This window comes from Salmo salar, chromosome 24 (assembly GCF_965601325.2).
Source record: "Salmo salar chromosome 24, fSalSal1, whole genome shotgun sequence".
In the NCBI taxonomy this organism is placed as follows: domain Eukaryota; kingdom Metazoa; phylum Chordata; class Actinopteri; order Salmoniformes; family Salmonidae; genus Salmo; species Salmo salar.
The window spans coordinates 8,081,869-8,095,693 of NC_138314.1; the positions used below are offsets into that span (position 1 = coordinate 8,081,869).

General features: G+C 41.9%; 1 protein-coding gene across 1 annotated transcript; it reads right to left on the reverse strand.

Moving 5' to 3' along the window:
• Positions 1-633: 633 nt before the first annotated feature.
• Positions 634-2,611, reverse strand: LOC100196388 (sialidase 4). The gene is made up of 3 exons (NM_001141417.1): positions 2,446-2,611; positions 1,664-1,868; positions 634-1,462 (listed from the first exon to the last, which is right to left on the reverse strand). Exons 1-3 carry the CDS (start codon positions 2,563-2,565, stop codon positions 1,317-1,319), a joined length of 471 nt encoding a protein of 156 aa, NP_001134889.1. The 5' UTR covers positions 2,566-2,611; the 3' UTR covers positions 634-1,316.
• Positions 2,612-13,825: the final 11,214 nt, after the last annotated feature.

The following is a 13,825-nucleotide window of genomic DNA, read 5'->3' on the forward strand; positions in this document are numbered from 1 at the left end:
AGTGAAATAGGACACACCTGGGCTCGGGTGTGTCCCAGGGATAAATACACCTTTTCCCCCATTCATTAGAGAGACTCTCTCCATGCAGACACACTGTATTTTTGGTTGTGGCATTTTATGGCTTGTTTATTTTGGCACCGCTCAACACCCCACATTATCACTACCTTTGCACGCAACCACTCACTTACGCTACTGATTACTGCCTACACACACACACCATTGTTAATTGTATATAGTTTACTTTATTTAATAAATATATTTTTGTTATTCCGTTATCTCTGCGTTGTCTCCCTTTTTGTTACGGGCTACGAGCTGGTTCGTGACACATAGGTGTCTTCGCAAACCTCCTCAGACCAGGTGTTATTTAACCATCAGTGAACTTTATAATTAAATATCCAGGTATTGGCTGCACATACCATCCTAGAAAACCCCCACACGCATGCACGCACACGCACGCACACACACACACACACACACACACACACACACACACACACACACACACTGCAGAACCAGTCAAGACGCATCCGTTTCTTTCAGCAAATCAAAACTATGAGACAGGTATAATTACTCTTTAGAAGTACAAAAACCTGGCTTGGAACTGGGTACAAAAGACAACCGACAAGTTTGGTTAGTAGTGACTTCTTGATATCTTTAATTCAGTTATACCACAGCAGTGATTTTCAGTAAATGGTGATTCATAATAGTAATATCTGTAATGCACTGCATTAATGTAGTGATCTACAAGCACTTCACATACTAACAACAATGATTGTTGAACATTAATCTGATCATTCTACAACACTGCAAGAAAACTATTTATTTCCTACATATTTAAATGTTTGTATTTCTGTGGTGTATACATGACCTATTTATATTGAGGCATTAGGAAAAACAATGTCTTGTAGAACTTAAAACTTATATATGTAATGTGTGTATGTGTATATACGTTCATAGGTGGAGAAAACACTCTTTCTTTGACAGTTCATAACTCTATCCATTTTATCCTGTTATTCATGTCAGTTTAACCATTTTGCCTGATTCCAAATCGACCCATCCGCTAGCCTAGGTACTGTATAGATGTAAAAGGTTTTGATAGTAGTGGTCAACAATATGGCGAAATCTCCATCACTAGGCAAGGTGGAACAATTACCATATTGCTAAAACCTATCCAATTACTTGAAGTTCCTTCTGAAAAAATAAAGTAATTCATTTCAATCTTTTCCGATCTACGAGAAGTGTCAAAGGCTAGCTAGTAAGGGTTGATTTGGAGTTAGGCAACGTGTAAGCGAATCTCTGGAGTAAGATTGTTACTTTTAGTATTCACTCTGCCCCCTGGTGGCAAAGTGTAGCTGGCGCAGCAGCAGTTCCTCCGGTGAGCCACTTCTGGCTCCAGCGCTGTGATCCGCAGGAGAGTGGTACCGACTCTCCCCCAAACAGTCTGGATCTAGAACACAGCTCTCTGTCGACATACATACAATAATGAGGGTTAGAAAGCGATATAAACATAGCATTTATTGTGCAAGTATACACGGGTATGCACAGACAGACACAGACAGACATACAGAGGCAGATGGCAGACAGACAGACAAACGGGTAAGCGCACAACCACACACACAGACGAAACACAATAGACAGAAATAAACAACGACACCTACTGTACCTGAGTCACAGCAAACTCCTGTTGCAGCGCAGTGTCCTGCATCAGATCCACAAGGTCTCCCTCCTGTCTGGCAGGGGGTGGGCAGGTAATTCTCCTCAAAGCAGCGTGCTGTCTCTGAGGAGCCCATCCAGCAGCCCAGCCCCTCCCCACAGCAGATACTGGGGCCAAAGCAGCGGCCCTGGTCCCCTGGTCCACATGTCATGCACTTCAGGGGGAGAGACCAGTTAGCTGGCTTTCTATTGTTTTTATGCTAGTGGAAACTCAATGTGTCATTTGTTTATGATTTAATTATTGATAATAGTTGGTATTGGAAATACAATTATCCATTAAAAAAAAATTCAAATGTTTTCATTGTTGTAGGCCTATGAGTGTTTTAAGGAGCACTGGAAGCATAGATGAACTCCAAGAAAAAAAATATAATATAAATATAAATTCCATTCCGCATTTATTATAACCGTGTAAATACCGAATAGCATAAAAAAATAGGCTCTATATTGATGAGTTGTCAACATAACAGTATGACCATTAGAAAAAACATAACTGTAAAATGCATTAGGAAAAATAAATTACTGCACCCGGTAATTTTCAAATGGTCACTTTCCAAACCTTTAGGCCTATGGATTATAATACCGTTGTTAGGTGCGTAATGGAAAGATGGTAGCCTAGTCTATCTACTCTGGGGGGAAACACAGCGCAAAGTAATTACCTTTCAAGCATAGTGTAGCCTATATAGCCTAAAAAGAGGACTCGGGAAAATAGAACAGTCTGTAATGTAGGCCTACCTGTCTGCTGCCGGTGTCCTGTAACGCGCGTTTCCCGCCTCTGGGACAGTTCTGGATGTAGCACGCAGAGGAGAACGCTAGGAGTCCGATGACGCACAGTAGAAGCGTGGAATGTGGCATTGCAATTGTGCAGAAAAAGCGCACCTATATTCCTCTTGCTGCTTCACGGATGACTGACAGATATTCGATGCTATCCGTTACTTTTATGGGATGGGTTTGTTATTCAAAGTTGTTTGACGTCAGAGTTTTTTCATACATTTGCCTCTAGTGATGGAGTTAGGGTACTAGGGGGTAACAAGCCCCCAGGGGTAACTGCCACCTCCCCTGTAATTCACATTAAGACCACAAGATGTCACCAAATTATTTTCCCAACACTTTCTCTGGCTGCCACTGCTCTTGCTCAACAAAACATGTCCTCTGTGTCATCACAACTTTTGGAGATATTTCAACAAAATGATTTTGTGGTAAGTTGATCACATTTTTTTTAAATTTGAAAAAAAAAGCTATATTCCAATGAAGTTAGATCTATATATATATTTAGAAATATACAAGTAGGAAAGCCTTAACATTAATAATCCACTTGTTTAGAGAGGAAAATGTAGATAATTATTTTGTAAAGCAGGATGTTGGATGAGTATGTTGGGGGCAACTCGCCTACTTTATGCTAACTTTCTAGCTAGCAAATTCACTAGCAGTAAATGCTAGCCAGCTAGCTAGTTAGCATAAGCTGCTAGGAGTGCTAGCTAGCAACATTACTACCAGATTGTCTGAGGTAAAATACATTAAAAAAAGATAAAGTAACTTAATTGCAATTGTAAATGTTTCCACTAATGACTGACAGTTTTACACTAAATGCTACTTTATAACCTTTTAGCTATTTTACACAGCTTTTTATGTCATATAGCTAGATAGCTAGCTACGTTTTTGAGTTTCTTGTTTATTTTTATTAATCAACGTTTCAGTAACAGTGCCGGTTTTAGCCAGTCGGCTAATTTTCGACTGAAGTCCCTGGGAAGGTTTCCAGAGAGAGCTTTTCAATTGGTATCTCTCCTCCTGTTTTCAGTCACAGGTGGGGACTGGGTTAGGTGTGAACAGTGAAGGAGGTGGGCTCATGAGTTGTGCTCCAATTTTACTGGGGATAGCTTTATTTGTGACCTATTTACAAATTAGAATCGTACAATAGCAGAGAACAAGAGTTTCCACAATGTTACATTTAATGAATGAGTTCAGTTATGAGTTATTGTTATTAAATTATATTATAAATGATATATTATATATATATATATAATATATATAATTATATATATAAGTTAAATTATAAATGATATATTCCAATATTATATAATGTTATTAGTTACAGTGGCTTTGGAAAGTATTCAAACCCCTTGAGACCTTTTCCACATTTTGTTAGCATGGTGGTGGCAGCATTATGCTGTGGGGATGTTTTTCAGCGGCAGGGACTGGGAGACTAGTCAGGATTGAGGGTAAGATGAATGGCCCAGCCAGAGTGGCCCAGCCAGCCAGAGCTCGGTCTTGAACCCGATCAAACATCTCTGGAGAGACCTGAAAATAGCTGTGCAGCAACGCTCCCCATCTAACGTGACAGAGCTTGAGAGGATCTGTATAGAAGAATGGGAAAACTCCCCAAATATACAGTTGAAGTCGGAGGTTTACATACACTTATGTTGGAGTCACTAAAACTCATTTTTCAACCACTCCACAAATTTCTTGTTAACAAACTATAGTTTTGGCAAGTCGGTTAGGACATCTACTTTGTGCATGACACAAGTAATTTTTCCAACAATTGTTTACAGACAGATTATTTCACTGTATCTCATTTCCAGTGGGTCAGAAGTTTACATACACTAAGTTGACTGTGCCTTTAAACAGCTTGGAAAATTCCAGAAAATGATGTCATGGCTTTAGAAGCTTCTGATAGGCTAATTGACATCATTTGAGTGAATTGGAGGTGTACCTGTGGATGTATTTCAAGGCCTACGTTCAAACTCAGTGCCTCTTTGCTTGACATCATGGGAAAATCAAAAGAAATCAGCCAAGACCTCAGAAAATAATTGTAGACCTCCACAAGTCTGGTTCATCCTTGGGAGCAATTTCCAAACGCCTGAAGGTACCACGTTCATCTGTACAAACAATAATATGCAAGTATAAACAGCATGGGACCATGCAGCCGTCATACCGCTCAGGAAGGAGACGAGTTCTGTCTCCTAGAGATGAACGTACTTTGGTGCGAAAAGTGCAAATCAATCCCAGAACAACAGCAAAGGACCTTGTGAAGATGCTGGAGGAAACAGGTACAAAAGTATCTATATCCACAGTAAAACGAGTCCTATATCGACATAACCTGAAAGGCCGCTCAGCAAGGAAGAAGCCACTGCTCCAAAAACGCCATAAAAAAGCCAGACTACGGTTTGCAACTGCACATGGGGACCAAGAGCGTACATTTTGGAGAAATGTCCTCTGGTCTGATGAAACAAAAATAGAACTGTTTGGCCATAATGACCATCGTTATGTTTGGAGGAAAAAGGGGGAGGCTTGCAAGCTGAAGAACACCATCCCAACCGTGAAGCACGGGGGTGGCAGCATCATGTTGTGGGAGTGTTTTGCTGCAGGAGGGAAATGGTTCTTCCAAATGGACAATGACCCCAAGCATACTTCCAAAGTTATGGAAAAATGGCTTAAGGACTACAAAGTCAAGGTATTGTAGTGGCCATCACAAAGCCCTGACTTCAATCCTATAGAACATTTGTGGGCAGAACTGAAAAAGCGTGTGCGAGCAAGGGGGCCTATAAACCTGACTCAGTTACACCAGCTCTGTCAGGAGGAATGGGCCAAAATTCACCCAACTTATTGTGGGAAGCTTGTGGAAGGCTACCCGAAATGTTTGACCCAAGTTAAACAATTTAAAGGCAATGCTACCAAATACTAATTGAGTGTATACAAACTTCTGACACACTGGGAATGTGATGAAAGAAGTAAAAGCTGAAATAAATCATTCTCTCTACTATTATTCTAACATTTCACATTCTTAAAATAAAATGGTGATCCTAACTGACCTAAAACAGGGAATATTTACTAGGATTAAATGTCAGGAATTGTGAAAAACTGAGTTTAAATGTATTTGGCTAAGGTGTATGTAAACTTCTACTTCAACTGTAGGTGTGCCAAGCTTGTAGCAACATACTCAAGTCTGTAATCGCTTCCAAAGGTGCTTCAACAGAGTACTGAGTAAAGGGTGTGAATACTTATGTAAATTGTGATATTTCAGATTACATTCTTTAATAAATGGGCAAAAATGTAAATAATTCTGGTTTTACTTTGTCATAATGGGATATTGTGTGCAGATTGATTAGGTGGAAAAAACGATTGAATCAATTTTAGAATAAGGCTGTAACGTAAAAGTCAAGGGGTCTGAATACTTTCTGAAGGAACTGTATATTCCATTCCAATATTCCAATGAATCTTTTTTACATTAATTAAAAACAACTATTGAAAACCTTTTGCTCCTGAATGTCATTTTAAAGACTGCTGGGATTTAAAATCTTGCATTATTCAAATAATATTTTGTGCAATTGTACATAATGGACTGTATGGAAAAGGAACAACGGAGAAAGAACAAATAAAATGAATGTGCAGGTGAGTTAAAAAGAGGAACTCTCCTTATACTGCGGATATTAACGGTGACATGTGCAACACCATTTCCCCCCCATATTTTATAAAAATGATTCAAATAAGACAACTAGACTTAGCTTTTAATTATTACATACTAAACAATTTAAACCCGACCCATGAAATGGATTTTAACACACTTGTGTGAAACCCTATGCCATAATCTTCTACAGGGGTTACTGGCAACCCGATACTGGCTAAGTTGCCCCCGGTACTTTTAAAAAACACCCCTTTTCTAAAAACAACATTTCATGAAATACCTTTAAAAAGTGTAAACTGTAGCCATTTATTTCCCTTTATTGTTTATTTGCCTAAGCATAACCTTCATCCACATACCATTTTTTCCCCAAGCGTTGCTGTTTTGTGTTAGCAATTAGACATCGATCTTGGGGGGGCTAGTTACCCTCTAGTACCCTACTAATGAACAATTCCCATTATCCTAAGCCATACCATATTCTATTTTGCTTCTCAATTCAGTTAGACTTTTTGTCCTTCCCGTGTGGCATAACCTATGCCACCATGATGTCCTTTCAATTGAGAGTATTTCCTATTCCTTTTCTGTTTTGCCTCAGATTTTAGGATGGTGCTGTTGCATGTTTTTTGAGAGTTGTAGGTTGCCCACATTTAGAAGGAAGGAGAAAGGTAAAGACCACTCAGGATTAGATCCACCCGTTGTATAAAACAGAAATAAACAATTTGTTCAATAATGTTAGGTAGACAGTGCCCTGCTTGGAAACAACACGTATCCCTGGAACTTCATGTAGCCTATAGGCCACCTGTAGCTCCACATTGCTGTAATAATTGTTAGCTAAGATACAGTAAAGTTACACTAGCTAAATCATTTTTGCGGTTAACATAGAATTGTCTGGTGATGTCATTGAGATCAATAGATAAAATGAAATTGGCCTCGATTTTCAGATGAGTTTCAAAGGAAGAAAACAACATTTTCATGCATTTTGGTGTAGAATGTCCCACCCCAAGTGACCTTCTCACAGTCATTAACCCAAAAAATTCCCCGCTACCTCTGCTGCTGCTGCTGAAGAATATCCTAGGGGAAACACTGTACCTATCTAATCCTTTTCAGATCGGCATAAGTCAGAGCCATGCACAAGGACCTGGGGGTTAGGGGCAGAGGTTGTTTCAATGTTTCTGGACAGAGCCAAAGATAACCAGTTCTGATAGCTAGATAGCAGAACACTCAGTGCAGGGGTGGGATGTATAGACACTGCCTGGCCAAGGTAGTCTATACAACTGGCACATAATGGCCTTGACTGTATGACCCTGCGAATAGAGGGATGGAGGCGGTCACTTGTTTTCAGGACACCACAGAGCAGGGAGAGGGTTGAAGTTAATAGAAAGAGAGAACAAGGGAATGAGAGGGAAAGGGAGAGGGAAGAGAAAGAGACGTCACACAGTGTCTGTCTCCGCATCCAAAATTCTAAATTATCTGAGCAACAAAAGAGACCTTTGAACCTGGCAGAAGAAAACATCTAGTCTGTATTCAAAACTGCATGTATACTCATTTGGTTTAATTTTTATGAATTATTTATGTACAAGCAACTGCCAAAATAATGGAAACACTTGAGTAACTGAGGGATAAAGTTGCCTATATTGAAAGAAGGTGCTTCCACACAGGTGTGGTTCCTGAGTTAATTAAGCAATTAACATCCCATCATGCTTAGGGTCATGTATTAAAAGGCTGGGCAGGCCACTATTTTTGCATCCCCATAGGATGACAATGCTCCCATCCACAGGGCACGAGTGGTCATTGAATGGTTTGATGAGCATGAAAACGATGTTAACCATATGACATGGCAGTTTCAGTCACCAGATCTCAACCCAATTGAACACTTCTGGAGCGGCGCCTGAGACAGTGTTTTCCACCACCATCAACAAAACACAAAATGATGGAATTTCTTGTGGAAGAATGGTGTCGCCAGGGGAGAACGACTGCTCCCTCTCATTGAAGGCATGGAAGTTCAAGGCCAACAGCTGTACTGCAGGCATTATTAGCAGAAAACAGGATCCCCACTATAGTGAATATAACATTTTAATATTCGTGGTCAATCTTAGTGTAAATAAAAAAATGTTTTTGAAGACAACCATGGTACCAATAATTGCTTCTAATACACCAGATGTAGAATCAGAATCACATTTATTGTCCTACAAGAGGAAACTCTTGGCACAGCTCACACATGAATTGATAAAACAAATATGAAACACAGAAGAAACAGACAAAAGGCATAAATAGGAAAAATGACATGGAATTTTTCACTATGGTGATACTCCCCGGGATGAAACTCCTCTCGAAACGCGCAGTGATGCCACTCTGACATTGCTCATCCTAATACTTATATATTCCTTAATTCCATTATTTTACTGTAACAGATATCAATTATGCTCTGGTACAGTAGCAGAAGGAGTTTGGATTTGACGGACAGGTTGTGCATATGTCTGATGACAGACAGATGTGCTGGGATTTCTAAGTTATTTTAGTGGTATGTTGTTCGAAGGTGAGCTTGTGGTTTATTGTTATTCCGAGATATTTGAATGAAGGAACCATTTTGACGGCCTCTCTGATGAGAATAGTGGAAGTCGATGGTTAAGATCCAGGTGATTATTGCGCCATCATTTACTGAATAGGTTAACGGATGATTGATATTGCTGGAAGGAGGGGGGTTGTTCAGGAGGGACAGGATGGCTGTGTCATCAGAGTACTTGAAAAGGAGTGTATTCTGGTCCATGCTTTGGCAGTCCTTAGCGTACCGGGTGTAGAGGAATGGACTAAGAACGCAACCCTGGGGCACGCCCGTGTTGGTGATGTGCACAGAGGACAGGGTTTTATCTGTCCTCATGGCCTGGGGTCTGCCACTTAAAAAGTTGTGGATCCAGCAGATGATGGTGGGAGATACGTCCAGGTTATTGAGCTTTTGAATCATAGTGTGCCATTGGATGGTGTTGAAGGCAGATTTAAAATCCACGAACAGGATGCATGTGTAATTCCACATTCCCTCCAGGAGTTACAGGAGCCTGTGCAGCATGCAGACCACCTTCTCATCTGTTTCTCTCCCCGCTTTGTAAACAAACTAGTAGGGATCAAGGGGGAGTTAACAGTGGCCAGTAGGATGTTAAGAACCAGTCTTTCCAAGCATTTCATGATCAGTGATGTGAGAGGAACAGGTCGGTAATGGTTGAACTCAGTCGGGGGAGACTTTTGGGGAATGGGGACGATAGTAGTTGCCTTCCATAGTGTGGGGATTGTGTATATTATTGAACCGATTATTTTACAATCGCAGACAGAAGAACTTATAAGGATAGGCCTAATTTAGTTGCTAATGGCAGCCTGCAGTACCCTGGGCAGCCTTCAACTTGAGTAAAGCCGTGCAACTCCCTACGGACTCGGGAGAGGCGAAGTTCGAGAGCCATGCTTCCTACGAATCACGACCCTGCCAAGCCGCACTGCTTCTTGACACACTGCTCACTAACCCGGAAGCCAGCTGCACCAATGTGTCGGAGGAAACACCGTCCAGCTGGCGACCGGAGTCAGCTTGCAGGCGCCCGACCCGCCACAAGGAGTCGCTAGAGCGCTGTAGGACAAGGAATTCCAAAACCCAAACCCTCCCCTAACCCAGACGACGCTGGGCCAATTGTGTGCTGCCTCATGGGTCTCCCGGTCACGGCTGGCTGTGACACAGCCTGGGGTCGAACACGGGTCTGTAGTGACGCCTCAAGCACTGCTTTAGACCGTTGTGCCACTCGTGAGGCCCCTTAAGTGTTCTTACACTATGATTTTGAACATGCAAAGCAACTGGGAAACGTCTATGGCAGGCATTGTCACCTTAGCTTGCTACATAACTTCTGAGTGATAGGAAGCACGAGCACCTACCAATCAGCGTAAACTACTGCACACACACCTGTCATTACAATGACAATTAGCGTAGTCATGTCAGCAAATGACTGCTGTCTGAACACAGCCACGTGTAACTTGCTGTTTGGACAGTCAGTATTCCAAAACGGATTTGAAAAACAAAACTGATTTGAGCATTAAGGCCTGCAGTGTGAACAAGGCTTAACAATGGGAATACCTGTCCTCACAAATGGAAGGCAAGCGGGACTTGGCGAGATCAGGTGGGACCATTCTAGCCCAGGGGTTCTTAAACTTTTTCAGCCTGGGACCCAAATGAGAAATTCTGTGTTTTCTTGGACCCAAGCTTTTCTGGCAATTGTGCCAAATGTTAAGACAACACACCGTTATTAATGGCCTATTTGCGAGACTGACTTATTTCAATAGACATAGGCTAGGCATACTGACTAACATCTGGGTTTAAAATTGTAATTCAACTTTGCCATGGTTTGCTGAGCTAGATGCAGGTAGCCGAAAGCCCCTGAAAAGGCCAACATGTTATTTCAGAGTGAATTTATCTAAAGAGCTCTTGTGCGCCAAAAGTCATTTTCCAATGATTTGTCGCCGTTATCGGTTCTAGCGCGTTAATGTTATACGGAAAAAGTGTGTCTCCATAATAACACATCTAAATAGCCTAGCTACAAATGGTAAAACGTTGTCACATGTGCTGCAACTACTCCTTGACAGTTACCTCTGCTGCAGCACTCTCTCAACGCACACACACTCCTCTGGCCCTCCCCACCCTTCATTCATTCACTCACTCACTCAGTAACAACCTGCTCACTGCCTGATACTCAGCAGCAGCAGGTTATAGTTAATATATATATATATATGTGATCTCAATTTTAAAGTAGTAAATTTTCTTCTTCATTCCAGCCCAGTTGACTACTTTAAAATGGTGCAATCCCTCAATGGCAATGTCCATGCTAAAGTCCAGTTTTATCAGTGCATACATAACACCCTAACCATTACGAAATAACCCCCACGTAGCAAATTAGTAAGTATACTGCTCAAAAAAATAAAGGGAACACTTAAACAACACATCCTAGATCTGAATGAAAGAAATAATCTTATTAAATACTTTTTTCTTTACATAGTTGAATGTGTTGACAACAAAATCACACAAAAATAATCAATGGAAATCCAATTTATCAACCCATGGAGGTCTGGACTTGGAGTCACACTCAAAATTAAAGTGGAAAACCACACTACAGGCTGATCCAACTTTGATGTAATGTCCTTAAAACAAGTCAAAATGAGGCTCAGTAGTGTGTGTGCCCTCCACGTGCCTGTATGACCTCCCTACAACGCCTGGGCATGCCCCTGATGAGGTGGCGGATGGTCTCCTGAGGGATCGCCTCCCAGACCTGGACTAAAGCATCCGCCAACTCCTGGACAGTCTGTGGTGCAACGTGGCATTGGTGGATGGAGCGAGACATGATGTCCCAGATGTGCTCAATTGGATTCAGGTCTGGGGAACGGGCGGGCCAGTCCATACCATCAATGCCTTCCTCTTGCAGGAACTGCTGACACACTCCAGCCACATGAGGTCTAGCATTGTCTTGCATTAGGAGGAACCCAGGGCCAACCGCACCAGCATATGGTCTCACAAGGGGTCTGAGGATCTCATCTCGGTACCTAATGGCAGTCAGGCTACCTCTGGCGAGCACATGGAAGGCTGTGCGGCCCCCCAAAGAAATGCCACCCCACACCATGACTGACCCACCACCAAACCGGTCATGCTGGAGGATGTTGCAGGCAGCAGAACGTTCTCCACGGCGTCTCCAGACTCTGTCACGTCTGTCACGTGCTCAGTGTGAACCAACTTTCATCTGTGAAGAGCACAGGGCGCCAGTGGCGAATTTGCCAATCTTGGTGTTCTCTGGCAAATGCCAAACGTCCTGCACGGTGTTGGGCTGTAAGGACAACCCCCACCTGTGGACGTCGGGCCCTCATACCACCCTTATGGAGTCTGTTTCTGACCGTTTGAGCAGACACATGCACATTTGTGGCCTGCTGGAGGTCATGTTGCAGGGCTCTGGCAGTGCTTCTCCTGCTCTTCCTTGCACAAAGGCGGAGGTAGCGGTCCTGCTGCTGGGTTGTTGCCCTCCTACGGCCTCCTCCATGTCTCCTGATGTACTGGCCTGTCTCCTGGTAGCGCCTCCATGCTCTGGACACTACGCTGACAGACACAGCAAACCTTCTTGTCACAGCTCGCATTGATGTACCATCCTGGATGAGCTGCACTACCTGAGCCACTTGTGTGGGTTGTAGACTCCGTCTCATGTTACCACTAGAGTGAAAGCACCGCCAGCATTCAAAAGTGACCAAAACATCAGCCAGGAAGCATAGGAACTGAGAAGTGGTATGTGGTCCCCACCTGCAGAACCACTCCTTTATTGGGGGTGTCTTGCTAATTGCCTATAATTTCCACCTGTTGTCTATTCCATTTGCACAACAACATGTGACATTTATTGTCAATCAGTGTTGCTTCCTAAGTGGACAGTTTGATTTCACAGAAGTGTGATTAACTTGGAGTTACATTGTGTTGTTTAAGTGTTCCCTTTATTTTTTTGAGCAGTGTATATTTTTCATTGACCAAATTTGGCACTCATTGGCCTCCATACAAAACTTCCTCACTTCGAGGGCTTGTTTTTGTGGACAGAATTTGGCCTGCGTACAACTTCTCGCTTCGCTTCTTCCTCTCTTGCGCTATTGAGTCTTCACATATGAACGGAAAAACGTCATCGATGGCTTTGGCCATTCATTGAGTGTCACATCTAGTTACCACAGCCACACAGTCAAAATGGGCTATCGTAAAAGTTCATGAAAACAAACATTGGCTTTTTGGTCTTAATTTAAGGTTAGGCATAAGGTTAGCAGTGTGATTAAGTGTAGGTTTAAAATCACATTTGAAGAAAATCTATTGTAGAAATAGGCAGGTTTATGACTTTGTGGCTGTGGTAACTAGTGACAACCCTCCAATAGAGTTCTAGACACTTGTAGAATCTATGCCACGGTGCATTGAAGCTGTTCTGGCTCATGGTGGACCAACGCCATATTAAGACACAATGTTGAGGTTTCCTTTATGATGGCAGTTACCTGTATGTGGTAGCTAGCTAGGTGGCATGAAAGTAACCCACTGGGCATACACTGGTTGAATCAACGTTGTTTCCTCGTCATTTGAACCAATGTGGAATAGACGTTGAATTAACGTCTGTGCCCAGTGAGGGGAAAAAAAGTATGGTTTTATTTCGACAAAATATCATTGCATAATCATTGTTTAGGTATTTATATGGCATATTTCTAAAGTTTTCCTTAATACACTACTTTACATGATGTGGAAAGAAAAGTCCAAGAGGTAAAACAGACTTAAACATGATATCACAGCGACCGTGTTCCATGGACAATGTGACAAATAAGTTTTCCTTCGAGATGTGTTTCTATTTATTAATGACGGAAGAAGCAAAACATGTCTGCCAATATAAATTTGCATCTCAAACTGACATTTAAATTATCAGATTCATTATTGTATTCTAGATGAGTGTCTTGATGCATGCTTAGGTTTGTGTTCTCCTTATAAACTGTCATTATGTTGCTGATTAACTTGTAAATAGCAAATTAAATTAAGCAGGCAGATTGTTCAGAAATAAAAAAGGGCAAAAGATGCTTAGTAGGAGGGTAACTGTGTTCTTGTTATCTTCCTGAGAGTGATAGGGAGTTGAGGCTGGTCCTCTGATAAGTAGAAAGTCATTTCAAGATACCTTCGTAAAAACAGGTCTATACATT

Bases quoted from the DNA above. Each gene is read 5' to 3' on its own strand.
- LOC100196388 (NM_001141417.1), bottom strand. From the start codon at position 2,565: ATGCCACATTCCACGCTTCTACTGTGCGTCATCGGACTCCTAGCGTTC. The intron at 1,869-2,445 runs GTAGGCCTACAT...CTCCCCCTGAAG, and splicing joins AGGACACCGGCAGCAGACAG to TGCATGACATGTGGACCAGG. The intron at 1,463-1,663 runs GTACAGTAGGTG...GTATGTCGACAG, and splicing joins AGGAGTTTGCTGTGACTCAG to AGAGCTGTGTTCTAGATCCA.